The sequence below is a fragment of the Grammomys surdaster genome, unplaced genomic scaffold, assembly GCF_004785775.1.
Source record: "Grammomys surdaster isolate TR1022 unplaced genomic scaffold, NIH_TR_1.0 202, whole genome shotgun sequence".
Taxonomy (NCBI): Eukaryota; Metazoa; Chordata; class Mammalia; order Rodentia; family Muridae; genus Grammomys; species Grammomys surdaster.
Genome location: NW_021604647.1, coordinates 2126859 through 2140467, shown reverse-complemented (window position 1 = coordinate 2140467; position 13609 = coordinate 2126859). Strand labels below are relative to the sequence as shown.

At 37.6% G+C, this 13609-nt stretch overlaps 1 protein-coding gene across 1 annotated transcript; it reads right to left on the bottom strand.

Annotated features, from left to right (window-relative positions):
- Positions 1–10137: 10137 nt before the first annotated feature.
- LOC114623833 (olfactory receptor 2L13-like) lies at positions 10138–11076 on the bottom strand. The gene has a single exon (XM_028770545.1). It carries the CDS (start codon positions 11074–11076, stop codon positions 10138–10140), a length of 939 nt encoding a protein of 312 aa, XP_028626378.1.
- Positions 11077–13609: the final 2533 nt, after the last annotated feature.

Sequence of the window (13609 nt, the reverse complement as noted above, 5' to 3'; positions counted from 1 at the left end):
ATATGAGTCCCCTGAAACAGAGCACTACCTGGTCTGGTCTCAATGAGAGAAGACACAAGTATTTTAGTGGTATAGTAGGGCATCTTTTTGGTTATGTACCCAAGAGTGATATAGTTTATTTTTGGATAAATATTGTGCCCTCCCCCAGCCTTGAGTAGGCTGGAAAGACCTTGTTTACCACAATAGAACTAGTACTAGGACCTACGTGGAGTCATCCACCTTGACTGCAGGTACAACTTCCTACAGAAACTTGGAAGAATAGACTACCCTCTGTGCTTGCCTTGGGACATAATCTGTCTGAAACAAAGGATGGGTTTGGTGGGGCTTTCCCTTTAAATAGAAGAGGTGAATATTAAACTTTGAGCCTTGATCAGAAAACTTTGTCTTGACTTCATGCTTCTCTCACCTCTCCATTCCTTTTTTTTATTTCCAGCCTCCCTTGCAGGTGAACCCAGTTCATTTGTGGTTGCAGGTGGCTACAATATTTTTTTTTAATAGTGATCGACTAGTTGTACCATAATTATTTATGAAATTCTTTTCTCTGATAGGTAAAAATACAAAAATTTAAGCATAAGAACTAAATATGATTCAGCTTTTATTTAATTAACTTGTTTTATAAAAATGTACATATTAAATCTAAGTACAGCTTCCTATTAGGGACTCCATAGAAACCACATATGGTCTGGACCCACAAAGGCAACTTACTTACTTTTCCCTTCTCCATGCCAGGATCCAACATCACATCCAAACTCCTGGCCTTGTATGGGTCTAAATACTGTTGTTAGATCTATTCTGGCGGGTTCTCTGAACTGTAGTCTACATGAATCGTATTTTTTTCCTCAGATGGTGCCTGTATCACACACCCTTTATAAAGTCTCACCTGTATCATTCCAAGATCCATTCTTGACCATAATTGTACATACTGTGCACTCACTTAGTGTTATAGATTCCCCAGACCATAGCCCTCCTGCAACATATCAAACCTCCAATGTTAACCCAGATTTATGCAAGGATCCAACCTGGTTAGTGACCAGAATCTCCTTGCCCATGCCCTCCCAACCATTGCCAAAGATATATTGCCCATAAACAGATCTAGTTTGAGGTAGCTTTGAACTCAGGAGGTATAACCAACGAAGAATATATGCCCAGTTCTTACCACAAATGAACCAAATATTAAAAGACCAAGAGTATATCTTCCCCTAAATCCAATAGTCCTGTAGGGATGTTCTCCAATAAGAGAAATACCTAGATGAACTCTTGGACATAGGACTTATAGGAAAAATCATAAATTCCATCAAATAATTTAAAGTATTGAAAGGAAATATAAACTACTCAAAGAACTTAATTGGAATAGCAAGAAATGCCTATTCGCAATAGCTAGGTAATATAAGGGACCTGAATGTCCTCCAACTGACAAAGAGATAATGAAAATGTTGTGTATATATGCACAATAGAGTACTATTCAGTGGCAAAAAACAAAAACATAAACAAAATCACAAACTTTGAGGGTTAACAGATTAAACTAGAAAAGATCATATCATGTGAAATAACTCATATCCAAAAGGCAAATATAGGATATTTTTTTCCATTTGAGGCCCTTAGATCCAAGTCTTCAGAGCTGAGTACATAACAGGGAGTATCTAAAAATTTTGAAGTAAAATGAACCATTGTAGGAGTCAGGATGATCTTAGAAGCATTTGATAGGGGAGTAGCAAGGCAAAAGTTTACTGAAAGGGAAACTGGGAAAATGGGGATTCTAATCAGAGAGAATGAGTGAGATAAATATAGAAGGAAAGGATAGTATAAAGTAACAATAGTATGTCCAAGAAAGTAATGAGGAACCATACTATTAGCTCTCTACTTAGAAGTACCCATGATACACGTAAGTTGGTATATAAATATACATACATAGTTTTGGTGAAATTTTTAAAATCTGGGCTGACAATGTTCTCTCTAAGAGCTAAAGATCATCTAACTAAACAATCCCAACAATAATTATGAAAAGGCTTAGTTATCAGAGAAATGCAAATCAAAACAACCCTGAAATTCTACCTTACACCAATAAGAATGCTTAAGATCAAAAACTCAGGCAACAGCAGATGCTGGTGAGGTTGTAGAGAAAGAGGAACACTCCTCCACTGCTGGTGGGATTGCTAGCTGGTACAACCACTTTGGAAATCAATCTGGCAGTTCCTTAAATATTTGAAATAGTTCTACCTGAAGCCCAAGCTACACCCTTACTGAGCATACACCCAAAAGATGCTCCAACATATAATAAAGACATGTGCTCCACTATGTTCATAGCAGCTTTATTTATAGTAGCCAGAAGCTGGAAACAACCCTGATGTCTCTCAATGAAAGAGTGGATACAGAAAATGTTGTACAATTACACAATGCAATACTACTTAATTATTAAAAATGATGATTTCACGAATTTTGTAGGCAAATGTATGGAACTAGAAAATACCATCCTGAGTGAGGTGACCCAGACTCCAAAGGGCATAAATGGTATGTACTCACTGATAAGTAGATATTAGCCCAAAATTTCAGAATACCCACAATAAAACTCACAGACCGTATGAAGCTTAACAAGAAGGAAGATCAGACTGTGGATGCTTCAATCCCACTTAGAAGGGGGAACAAAATAATCATGGAAAGTAGAGGGAGTGAGGATCCAGGGTGAGAGAATGGAGGGTGAGAGACAAGGGGGGAAAGGTTCAGGTATAGGAAGAGATAGGAGAGAAATCCGAAGGGCTAGAAGAATAAATAGAAATATGTAGCAGTGGAATACAGGGAGTGTGTGTGGGGGGGAACCACTAGGAAGTCCCAGATGCCAGGGATGTGAGAGGCTTCCAGGGCCCAACAGAGATAACAGTAGCCGAAATGCACAACAGAGGAGAGATAGAACCTGAAGAGATCACCCCAGTAGATAGGCATAGCCTGCAATTGAGGGAAGGGGCCACTCACCCATCTCACATTTTTTTTCTATTTTTTAAATTTCATCTTTTTTAATAGTCCACACTCTATCCTCTTTCTGGTCGACCCTCTGCCTATTCCATATTCCATACCTCCTGCCCCCGCCCCCATCTCCACAAGGATGTTTCTACCTTCAAACATCTACCCTACCAGACCTCCCCACTCCCTGGGACCTCAAGTCTCTTGAGGTTTAGATGAATCTTCTTTGACTGAGTCCAGATCTGGCAGTCCTCTACTGTATATGTGTTGGGGGCCTTATATCAGCTGGTGTATGTTGCCTGGTTGGTGGCTCAATGTCTAAGAGATCTCAGGGATTCAGTTTAGTTGAGACTGCTGGTCTTCCTATGAGATCACCCTCCTCCTTATCGTCTTCTAGCTTCTCCCTAATTCGATCACAGGGTTCACCAGCTTCTATCCATTAGTTGGGTATAAGTGTCTGCATTTGACTCTTTCAGCTAATTGTTGGGTCTTTCATAGGGCAGTCATAATAGTTCCCTTTTTGTGAGCACGACACAGCACCAGTAATAGTGTCAGGCCTTGGGGCTTCCTCTTGAACTGGATCCCAATTTCGGCTTGTAGTCGCACCTCCTTTTCTTTAGGCTTTTCTCCATTTGTCCCTACAGTTCTTTCAGACAGGAACAATTCTGGGTCAGAGACCTTGACTGTGGAATGACATCCCATCTCTCCACTTGATTGCTTGTCTTTCTATTAGAGGAAGGCTCTACAAGTTCCCTCTCTCCACTGTAGGGCCTTTCATCTAAGGCCCCTCCCTTTGAGTTCTGAGAGTTTCTCATCTCACAGGTCTCTGATATATTCTAGAGGGTTCCCCCACCTCCTACCTCCCAAGGTTGCCTGTTTCAATTCTTTCTGCTGACCCTTAGGGCTTCAGTCCTGTTCCCCCATCACCATCCAATACCTGATAATGTTTCCCTCTTCCCTCCCTGTCCCCTTTCCTTCACAGGTTCTTCCTTCACGACCCCCTCATGTTATAGCTTTCTTCTCCCTCCCAAGTGGGATAGAGGCATCATTATTTGGGACCTTCAGCTTGTTAACTTTCTTGAGATCTGAGGATTGTATCATGGGTATTCTGTGCTCCTTTGGCTAATATCCACATATTAGTAAGTACATATCATGTATGTCCTTTCGGATCTTAGTTCCTTTAGTCAGGATGATATTTTCTAGTTCCATCCATTTGCCTGAAAAACCAAGATATCCTCATTTTTAATAGCTGAGTAGTAGTCCATTGTGTAAATGAACTACTTTTTCTGTATCAGATTTTCTGTTGTGGGACATCTTGGTTGTTTCCAGCTTCTGGCTATCACAAACAAGGCCTCTATAAACATAGTGGAATATATGCCCCTGTGGCACGGTGTGGTATCTTTGGGTATATGCCCAAGAGTGGTATAGGTGGGTCTTCAGGTATATCTATTTCCAATTTTCTGAGGAACCTCCAGATTGATTTCCAAAGTGATTGTACCAGTTTGCAAAACCACCAGGAATGGAGGAGTGTTCCTCTTTCTCCACATCCTTGCCAACATCTGCTGTCACCTGAGGCTTTAATCTTAGCCATTCTGACTGGAATGAGCTGGAATCTCAGGATCATTTGCATTTTCATTTCCCTGACCACTAGGGACTTTGAACATTTAAGTGATTCTCGATCACTCAAGATTCCTCTGTTGTGAATTCTCTGTTTAGTTCTGTACTCTATCTTTGATTCAGTTGTTTGATTTCTTGGTGTTTAGCTTCTTGAGTCCTTTATATATTTTGGATATTATCTCTCTACCAAATGTGGGATTAGTGAAGATTTTTTTTCTCAACCTATAGGTTGCTGATTTGTCCTGTTGGCTATGTACTTTGCCTTACAGAAATTTTCAAGTTTCTCACAGTATCATTTATCAATTCTTGATTTTAGAGCCTGAGCCATTGGAGTTCTGTTTAGGAAATTTCCTCCTGTTCCAATGAGTGCAAGGCTCTTTCCCACTTTCTCTTCTATTAGATTCAGTGTATCTGGTTTTATGTTGAGTTGTTTGATCCACTTGGACCTGAGCTTTGTGCAAAGTGAGAAATATGGATCTATTTTCATTTTTCTACATACTGATTGCCAGTTAGACCAGTACCATTTATTGAAGATGCCTTCTCTTTTTCCATTGTATATTTTTGGCGTCTTTGTCAAAGATCAAGTGTCTGTAAGTTTGTGGTTTTATTTCTGGGTCTTCAATTCTTTTTCCATTGATCAACATATCTGTCTTTGTACCAGCACCATGCAGTTTTTATCACTGTAGCTTGAAGTTAGGGATGGTGATTCCCTCAGAAGTTTTTATTGTTAAGAATTGTTTTCACTATTATGGTTTGTTTGCTTTTCCAGATGAATTTGCGAATCGCTCTTTCCATGTCTTTGAAGAACTGTGTTGGGTTTTTGATAGGGATTTTGTTGAAGCTGTCTATTCCTTTTGACAAGATGGTCAATTTTACTATTTTAATCCTGCCAATCCATGACCATTGGTGATCTCTCCATTTCTGAGGTCTTCAATTTCTTTCTTGAGAAATTTGAAGTTATTGTCAAACAGATCATTCACTTGTTTGATTAGAGTTACCCCAAATTATTTTTTATTATTTGTGGCAATTGTGAAGGGTATTGTTTTGCTAATTTGTTTCTCAGCTTGTTTAATCATTTATATAAAAGAAAGCTGCCAATTTATTTGAGTTCATTTTATATCCATCCACTTGGCTGAAGATGTTTATCAGCTGTAGAAGTTCTTCCGTAGAATTTTTGGGGTCGCTTGTGTATAGTATCACATCATCTGCAAATAGTGATAGATTTACTTTTTTGTTTGTAAATTTGTATTCCCTTGATCTATTTTTGTTGTCTTATTGCTCTAGCTAAAACTTTGAGTACTACATTGAATAGATATTGGGAGAGTGGACATCCTTCCCCCGATTTAAGTGAGATTTCCTCAAGTATCTCTCTATTTAATTTGATATTGGTTGTTGGTTTACAGTAAATTGCTTTCATTATGTTTAGGGATGGGCTTTGAATTTCTGATTTCTCCAATACTTTTAACTTAAGCGGTGCTATATTTTGTCAAATACTTTTTCAGCATCTAAGGAGATGATTGTGTGCCTTTTTTTGTTTGAGTTTGTTTATATAGTGGATTATGTTAGTGGGATTTGTATACTGAACCAACCTTGCAACCCTGGGATGAAGCTTACTTGATCATGATGAATGATAGTTTTGATTTCTTCTTCGATTTTATTTGCTAGAATTTTGTTCTGTATTTTTGCATTGATATTCGTAAGTGCAATTGGTCTGTCATTCTCTTTTTTTTTGTTGAGCCCTTATATAGTTTAGGTATCAGAGCCATCTCAAAACTTTTAACCCAGAAATGTTCCTGTTTAAAGAAAACAAATGGACAAAAAGTGGAGCAGAGACTGAAGGAAAGGCCATTCAGAGACCAGCCCAGCTTGGGATCCATCCCATCCACAGATACCAAACCTGACACTACTGGTGATGCCAAGAAGTGCTTGCAGATGGGAATCTAGTACGACTGTCCTCTGAGAGGCTTTGCCAGCATGTGACCAAGATTGAGGCAAACATTCACAGCCAACCATTGGACTGAACTTGGAGATACCAATGTAAGAGTTATGGGAAGTACTGAAGGAGCTGAAGCTGATTGCAACCCAACAGGAAGAACAGGAGTGTCAACTAACTGGATGCATCAGAGCTCCAAGGGAATAAACCACCAACCAAAGAGTATACATGGGTGGGCCTATGGCTCCTGCTACATATGTAGCAGAGGTTTGCCATATATGACACCAATGGGAAGGGAGGTGCTTAGTCCTGCAGAGGTAAAGAGGGATGCTAGAATGATGAGAAAGGAGTGGGTGGGTGGGGTAGTACCCTCTTAGAGGTAATAGGGAGGGGGGAATGGGATGGTAAGGGAGACTGGAAAGTGGGACAACATTTGACATGTACATAAATAAAGTAATCAATTAAAAAAACAAAAAAAGAAAAACCTTTTTTGCTAATCAGGATTGTCAAAGAGTTCCCAAAACATTATGAACTATTACTGTTGCTCTTGTTTGCGTGTGGCACATAAGTCTCTACTGCTGAAGATGCCATTCACTTCAAATGTAGGATCCATAATACCCAACAGGGTCTGATCTGAAAGCATCTTTCCTGAATCCTAAATGTTATGCTTCCAGAAGGCATCAAGTAAGATTCTAAGTGAGGGATTCTAGCAAATAATCCTCCTCATCTATGATGCCAATGACACAATGACATGATAACATTAAGGATTCAGTAGTGGCATTCATACTTTGACAGCAACCAACAGCTAGCTAATTGTACTAAAGGTAACTCAAAGAGGAGGGGGAGGAAGAGGAAAAGGAGGAGGAGAAGAAGGTTGTGGTGGTGGTGGTGGTGGTGGTGGAGGAGGAGGAGGAGGAGGAGGAGGAGGAATTAATTATTAGTAGTGGAAAACTGGTAACTAACAAGGACCTGAGAAGTCATGGATCTTTGAAGAATCCTTGCAAATACCACTTTACTAAGCAAGGACAATTCCTTACCAAATTAAAAGTATTTGTCCTTATACAAAATGATGAATGTAGTTCTCACCCTTCATCAATAAAACTTATCTTTGCAATAGACTGAGCCAATTACAGATAATCACAATCAACCAATATTCAGAGCTGTGGAGCACAACATAATGATATACCCATAACAGAATTCTTGTACCTAAGGCTCAGAAACCATTGCTTAAAAGAATTGGACAGAATGTAAGATCAGGAGGAGCAGAACTTGCTGCTTAATTGTCTTCTAGGAATGCCAAATCTATTCCTATATAGTTTCAACATGATTGTATAAACATGAACTGAACAAAGATGACACTAGTTAATATACTAATTTGGATGAAGAAAAGCTTATGATGTCTCAATCCTAGACAAAGAACACAAGCAAATAAGAAATACTGAGAACAAGAGAACGATCTTTGCCAGGAAAGAGCACATCAGTTTATTATCAAAGAGCAAATGGTTAGGCCAGAAATCATGGCCATTCAAGTAACATTATGCAGGCTAAGAGGTTATATTCAAAAACAAACTCATGCATGAATACATATGAACATGTGTACATACACAAACTACAATTAATAAAAAAATACTCCAGGAATTTGGAAGGCAGTAAGGAGGGATATATGGGATGGGTTGGAAGGAGGAAATGGAATAAGAAATTACTTAATTATATTATAATCTCTCAAAAATTATTAACCAAAAACAGAGAAAAATGCTTCTTTAAGCAGAAGATCCAGGCTACTACAGAAATACAGAACTTGTCAAAATGAAAAGAAAAATGACCCCATGGTTCTCATCCCTGATTAGTACATTAAACAACCCCCTCAGCCAAAGGCTCAGAAACATTCTGTAAATATGGCCATAAGAAACCAGAAGACCAGCAGAATTACTATGAAATAGTGTCCACTAGACAGAAGATGAATGATAAATCCATGAAATCTAAAAAAAAAACCCATGATTTTCTAAAGACAATCTGTATAGAGACCAAACAATATAACAGAGCAACATGTTGTATGACATTTCATAAAGTTCCTTGCTGAGATGAAGAATTACAGGGAATTAACAGCTACTGACAGTGAGATGATCCATTTCCCCAGTGAAAAACTCCTGAATAGGTTATTAAATCATGATTTGTCAGTCTTAAATGCATGCACATATGAGTAAAACTGGGTTGATATTTAAAATTATAGAAGAGACCATGAACATTTGACTGGGATGGGAATGTCATGATATGCCTGAATATGGAGAGGAAGGGATAAAAATACAGTGTGCTCATCCAGTAAATTCTCAGAAAACATTTTAAAATATGTTAGAAGTAAGGATAGATTTTATGTACGCTTGCCAGTGATTTTATTTCAGTGTTTTTACAAAAATAAGAAAAATTTTAAGTCCAGTAAATTCATAAAGCATGAACTTCTACAGAGCTGGAAGGATGAGATGGTCTATATATGTAAATTGTATGACAGAGGATCATGGTGCAAATAAAAGGAACAAATAAGAACTCTCCAAATCATCAATTCCATGCTACCATATTTTATTCCTTCTAATTTTATTAGTATTCAGTACATCATAAATACATTCTAAAACTCACCCTTATAAAGCTGTTTTCAGTGACAGATACTTGTACTTACTGATAAGATATGATATAATATTTCATACTTATATAATATTATATAATGATGAAATTACAGTAATAAGTCAGATTACCACATGCATTCTTTTACTTTCTTAGGGTGAATATAGTCAACATTTTCTCCTTTAAGATATATAAGATATTACATTTAACTGTATTTATCTGTAGCATAACACACCAGGAACTAATCTAGCTAACACAAATGCATTTGGAATAAATGTGTTGGTATATGTTTCTTAAATTCTTTGACTTTATTATCCTTAAATTTATGCACATTAGGATGATTGCTAGATTCAATATTTGCCTATTGTAAGGACTGTTTTAATGTGTACTTTGATCAATTGTAGATAGTAGTTTTTCATACTTCCTGATTTGGAAAAAAAATTGGAAAAATCTTTAGTAACCATTGTCTTCTTTTATGACATTCTACCAGGTTGAAGGAGTAATTTCTGTTTTTATCTTCTTAAAACATTTCTTGACTTTTATATTGTTTCATATCAACACAGTTTAACATGTGTGCATTCATCACTTGAAATGTGTACAGTCCAAACTACATTGGGCTATAAAAATAAAACACACAAAAGGCTTTGAAGAATGAACAGAATGAAAGCAAAATATATAAACAAAGAATTTTATGTCAATTTTAAAGTAGCTACTGGTCAATTTAGCCATAAATACTATCACATTTACAGTAATATTTTTGCATACATAACATATACACACCATATATTTATCATGCAGTGATTTGTTAATATTTATCACTGATATTATCAATTATAACATGAATTAAAGAAACATGTGAACATTATAATAGTACATAAAAATGAACATGTTGTTTAAACTAGTAATGAATTACCAGAAAATAATGACATTTGTGTGGAATACATTACATTTCCAACAGATAGCACTGCACTAAGACATTACCCAGGGAAACATAAAGGGGAGTAGAGAGTAAGTGATTAAGATTTTGTTGAAGAAAATGTACCAATGACTCTTGTCATGGCCCCCAGGACCTCCTTATTCCTCAGACTGTAAATGATGGGGTTGAGCATGGGGGTGAGGATAGTGTAGAAGACAGCCAGAATCTTATCCTCTGTAGGGGAACGAAGACTCCTAGGTCGAAGATAGGTGTAGACAAAAGGTGCATAGTAAAATGTCACCACAGTTAAGTGAGTTGAGCATGTGGTGAAGGCCTTTCTCTTTCCCTCTTTTGAGTGCATATGGAAGACAGCAAAAAGGACCCGACCATAGGAAGCTGTGATGCCAAGGAAAGGCAGTAGGAGAAACAGGCTTGTGCTCACAAACACCATGTACTCATAAACCCAAGTGTCCATACAGGCCAGGGGCAACATGGCTGGAACATCACAGAAGAAATGGTTAATAGACCTAGAATGACAGTAAGGAAGATGAAGGGCATAGACAGTATGTGCTAAAGAGTTGATTGAGCCCAATATCCAGGATCCTGTGATCATCTTCAGACACATTATTTTGCTCATGCGAATGGGATAATGAAGGGGATGGCAGATAGCTACAAAACGGTCATAAGCCATGGAAGCCAGGAGCAAGCCCTCAGAACATGCCATAGTCAAGAAAAAGAAGGATTGCATCCCACATCCCAGAAAGGTAATGCTTTTCTGACCAGAGAGGAAGTTAAATGCCATCTTAGGAACAGTGGTAGAAATGTACATCAAGTCCATGAGAGAAAGCTGACTGAGGAGAAAGTACATGGGGGTGTGAAGCCTTAGATCCACACGAATGAGGTGGATCATCCCTGAGTTGCCACACAAAGCCAGAGAGAAGACAAAGATGATGAGCATCAAAAGTAGCAGGCCAGTTTGGTTTTGTGGAAGCAACCCTAACAGAGTGAAATCACTTGAGCTCTGATTCCATTTCTCCATGAAAACGTATCTCTTTATATTTCTTGAAAAGCGTGATCTGAAAGCAAATACATTTATCATATGACATAGAACAGAATAAAGAGGAACTGGCTTGTACGGAATGTTTATATGAATTGTTTTTCTTCCGGCACCATCATTCTGTTGAACTTATTTTTAAATCTGCAGTGAATGTCCTTTCCATTTATTTGTGGCTATGTTGTCAATTCAAAGTTGTGGCAACATGAGTAGGATGGCTAACACAATTCCTACTTCTAACTCCACACAAGCCCACTACATAACAGAAGTAAGTACAGACTTTCTATATCCCTTTCATTCTATTCTCTGCAACACTGGCCTTTCTGGCCATCCTTCCATAACTGACCTTATATTATATATATCCCAGTGATCAACCACAAGGAATAGTTTGTACAATTATTCGAATATAGTAATGAATCACCTGGCATTTCATGAATACAATAAAAGAGAGCTTATTACAGAAAAATGGGAATACACTTACAACTATCTAATGAGAAAATACTGACAATGAGAAATGCAATAGGCAGGAGTGAAAATGAGATGACAAGCATCCTGTATCCCTTTACTACTTTTTAAAATAAATACTTATGACTTGATGGATAACTATGAAGCCAAAATAAAAATCATCATCACTATGTTACACTCATGCTTTTAAAGCATTGTTTATTAACTCATTCAACATCATGCAATCTGTAGCCAAAACTAAAATAACAAAATATATGGACTAATGATGTGTAATGATTTTTTTGTATGAGGAAACCTGAGTTAGACAAAGGGACAGAGATAGTTGAAATGGATCCTTTTGCGGCCACCATGTACAGGTGTAATATAAACAGGACTTTGTGAATACCTGATTCAAAATTGTGATCAAGGGGCAGGGCTCAGGTGTGGGGTGGTTGATAAGAACATTAGAATTGTGGTTAAGAATGGCAGAGATGAGCTCAGTTGTGTAAAAGTTTATGTACTTATATTTTGGACACTGTACACAGGTGTCATGTAAACAGGTATCATGTAAATAGGTCTTTTGGAAGTTCTAAACTCAAAGTGATGAGCAAGGAACAGAGTCAGAGGAGAGAGTAAATCAGGACAAAAACAATGAGACAAGTGCTTGTGAAGAGGGCAGGTGTGAGGATAACTGTATAGAGAACAAAAGACTTGGATGCTGATCTGGATAAGCCAGGAAAACAGGGAGAGTAATACGATCTCAGGTATACTTCTCCTCCTCATTCAGAATTTTGCCTTGAGGACTGCAGAGAAGATTAGTTAGAGGGAATGTGAATATCTGGTGACTAATCTGGATTTGAAAAGAGAGCCACAAGTCCCAGAAAAACACTGATGCCTGGGCACATTAGGATTGTGGGTTCCCTACCTGGACAAAATCTCCAATCTGATGGTTCATTGACGTCTAGTCCCCAGGAAAGAACATACTCACAGCAAGATCTGACCTTTGTGCCTGTTGAGAAGAATAAAACATTATCCTTAGAGATGATAAATTATTGTTCATACTGACAAAACTGAGAATATCATTTTAAAAACCAGTCTTCTGCACCATGTCTTGTGAATAAAAAGGAACCTTTAGGGAACTTCCTTTTACTTCCTTGAACATAGGTTTAGCTTTGGAGGAAAGTATGTTACACCATCCTCTAAGGATTTTTTTTCTAACAGTCAGCTTTGGACACAGACTCTTCCCTAAACTTACATTTCACAGGCTTGATGTCTATGAAAGGGATGCACAAGGAAGCACAGGAGTGTGCTCTCAGATCCCTTCTCAGTGGTCACAAACAGGTTTTCATGATAGTTAGAACAGTAATTATTTTGTTTCCAATGTTAGAACTGTTGTTTTGTCACATTGTACTAGAGCTATTTTCAGGAGGCTAGATACCTGGGATTTGAAGGCTTAGAATTGTAGACGTTGAGTCTGAGCCAAAGGTTTCTTTATTGGGTCTGAGCATTATTTAATATATTGGACTCACAGGAAGAACCACATTCTTAGATTTTAGTTTTAAATCTTCTAGTGGTTACAATGTAGACGTTTATGTGCTCCTTGACCATTCCAAAAGACGTGGAAAACAAAGTTGTTCAAAGCTCTTCATGCAGAGTCCTATTATATAGGAATACTACAAATGCAGCATTCTGGATTAATTGTGCAAAGTTACAGGTGTATACACACACAACAGGGACACTCAGGTTCCTGGAAATCTACAGAACATAAGACCAAACAGGATATTGACCTCTGCTTTGTCTTAAAAACTCCATAGAAAACCAAAGACTATGATCCTCTGCATTTAACAAATATTAGGTCCTTATGAAAAATCCATCTTTTTACTCCATTCAATATAACTTTTGAAAAACCTCAAGACTAGAAACAAATCAGTCTTTCATTTATGATTACAATCTTCAAGACAATACATTGTAGAGTTTAAATATGTTTGCATTGTTTCTCTTCCATTGTAATTTCACTTTTCTTTTTTAATTAGTTGTAAAAATCCACATTTTCTGTGCAGGAGAAAATAATTCT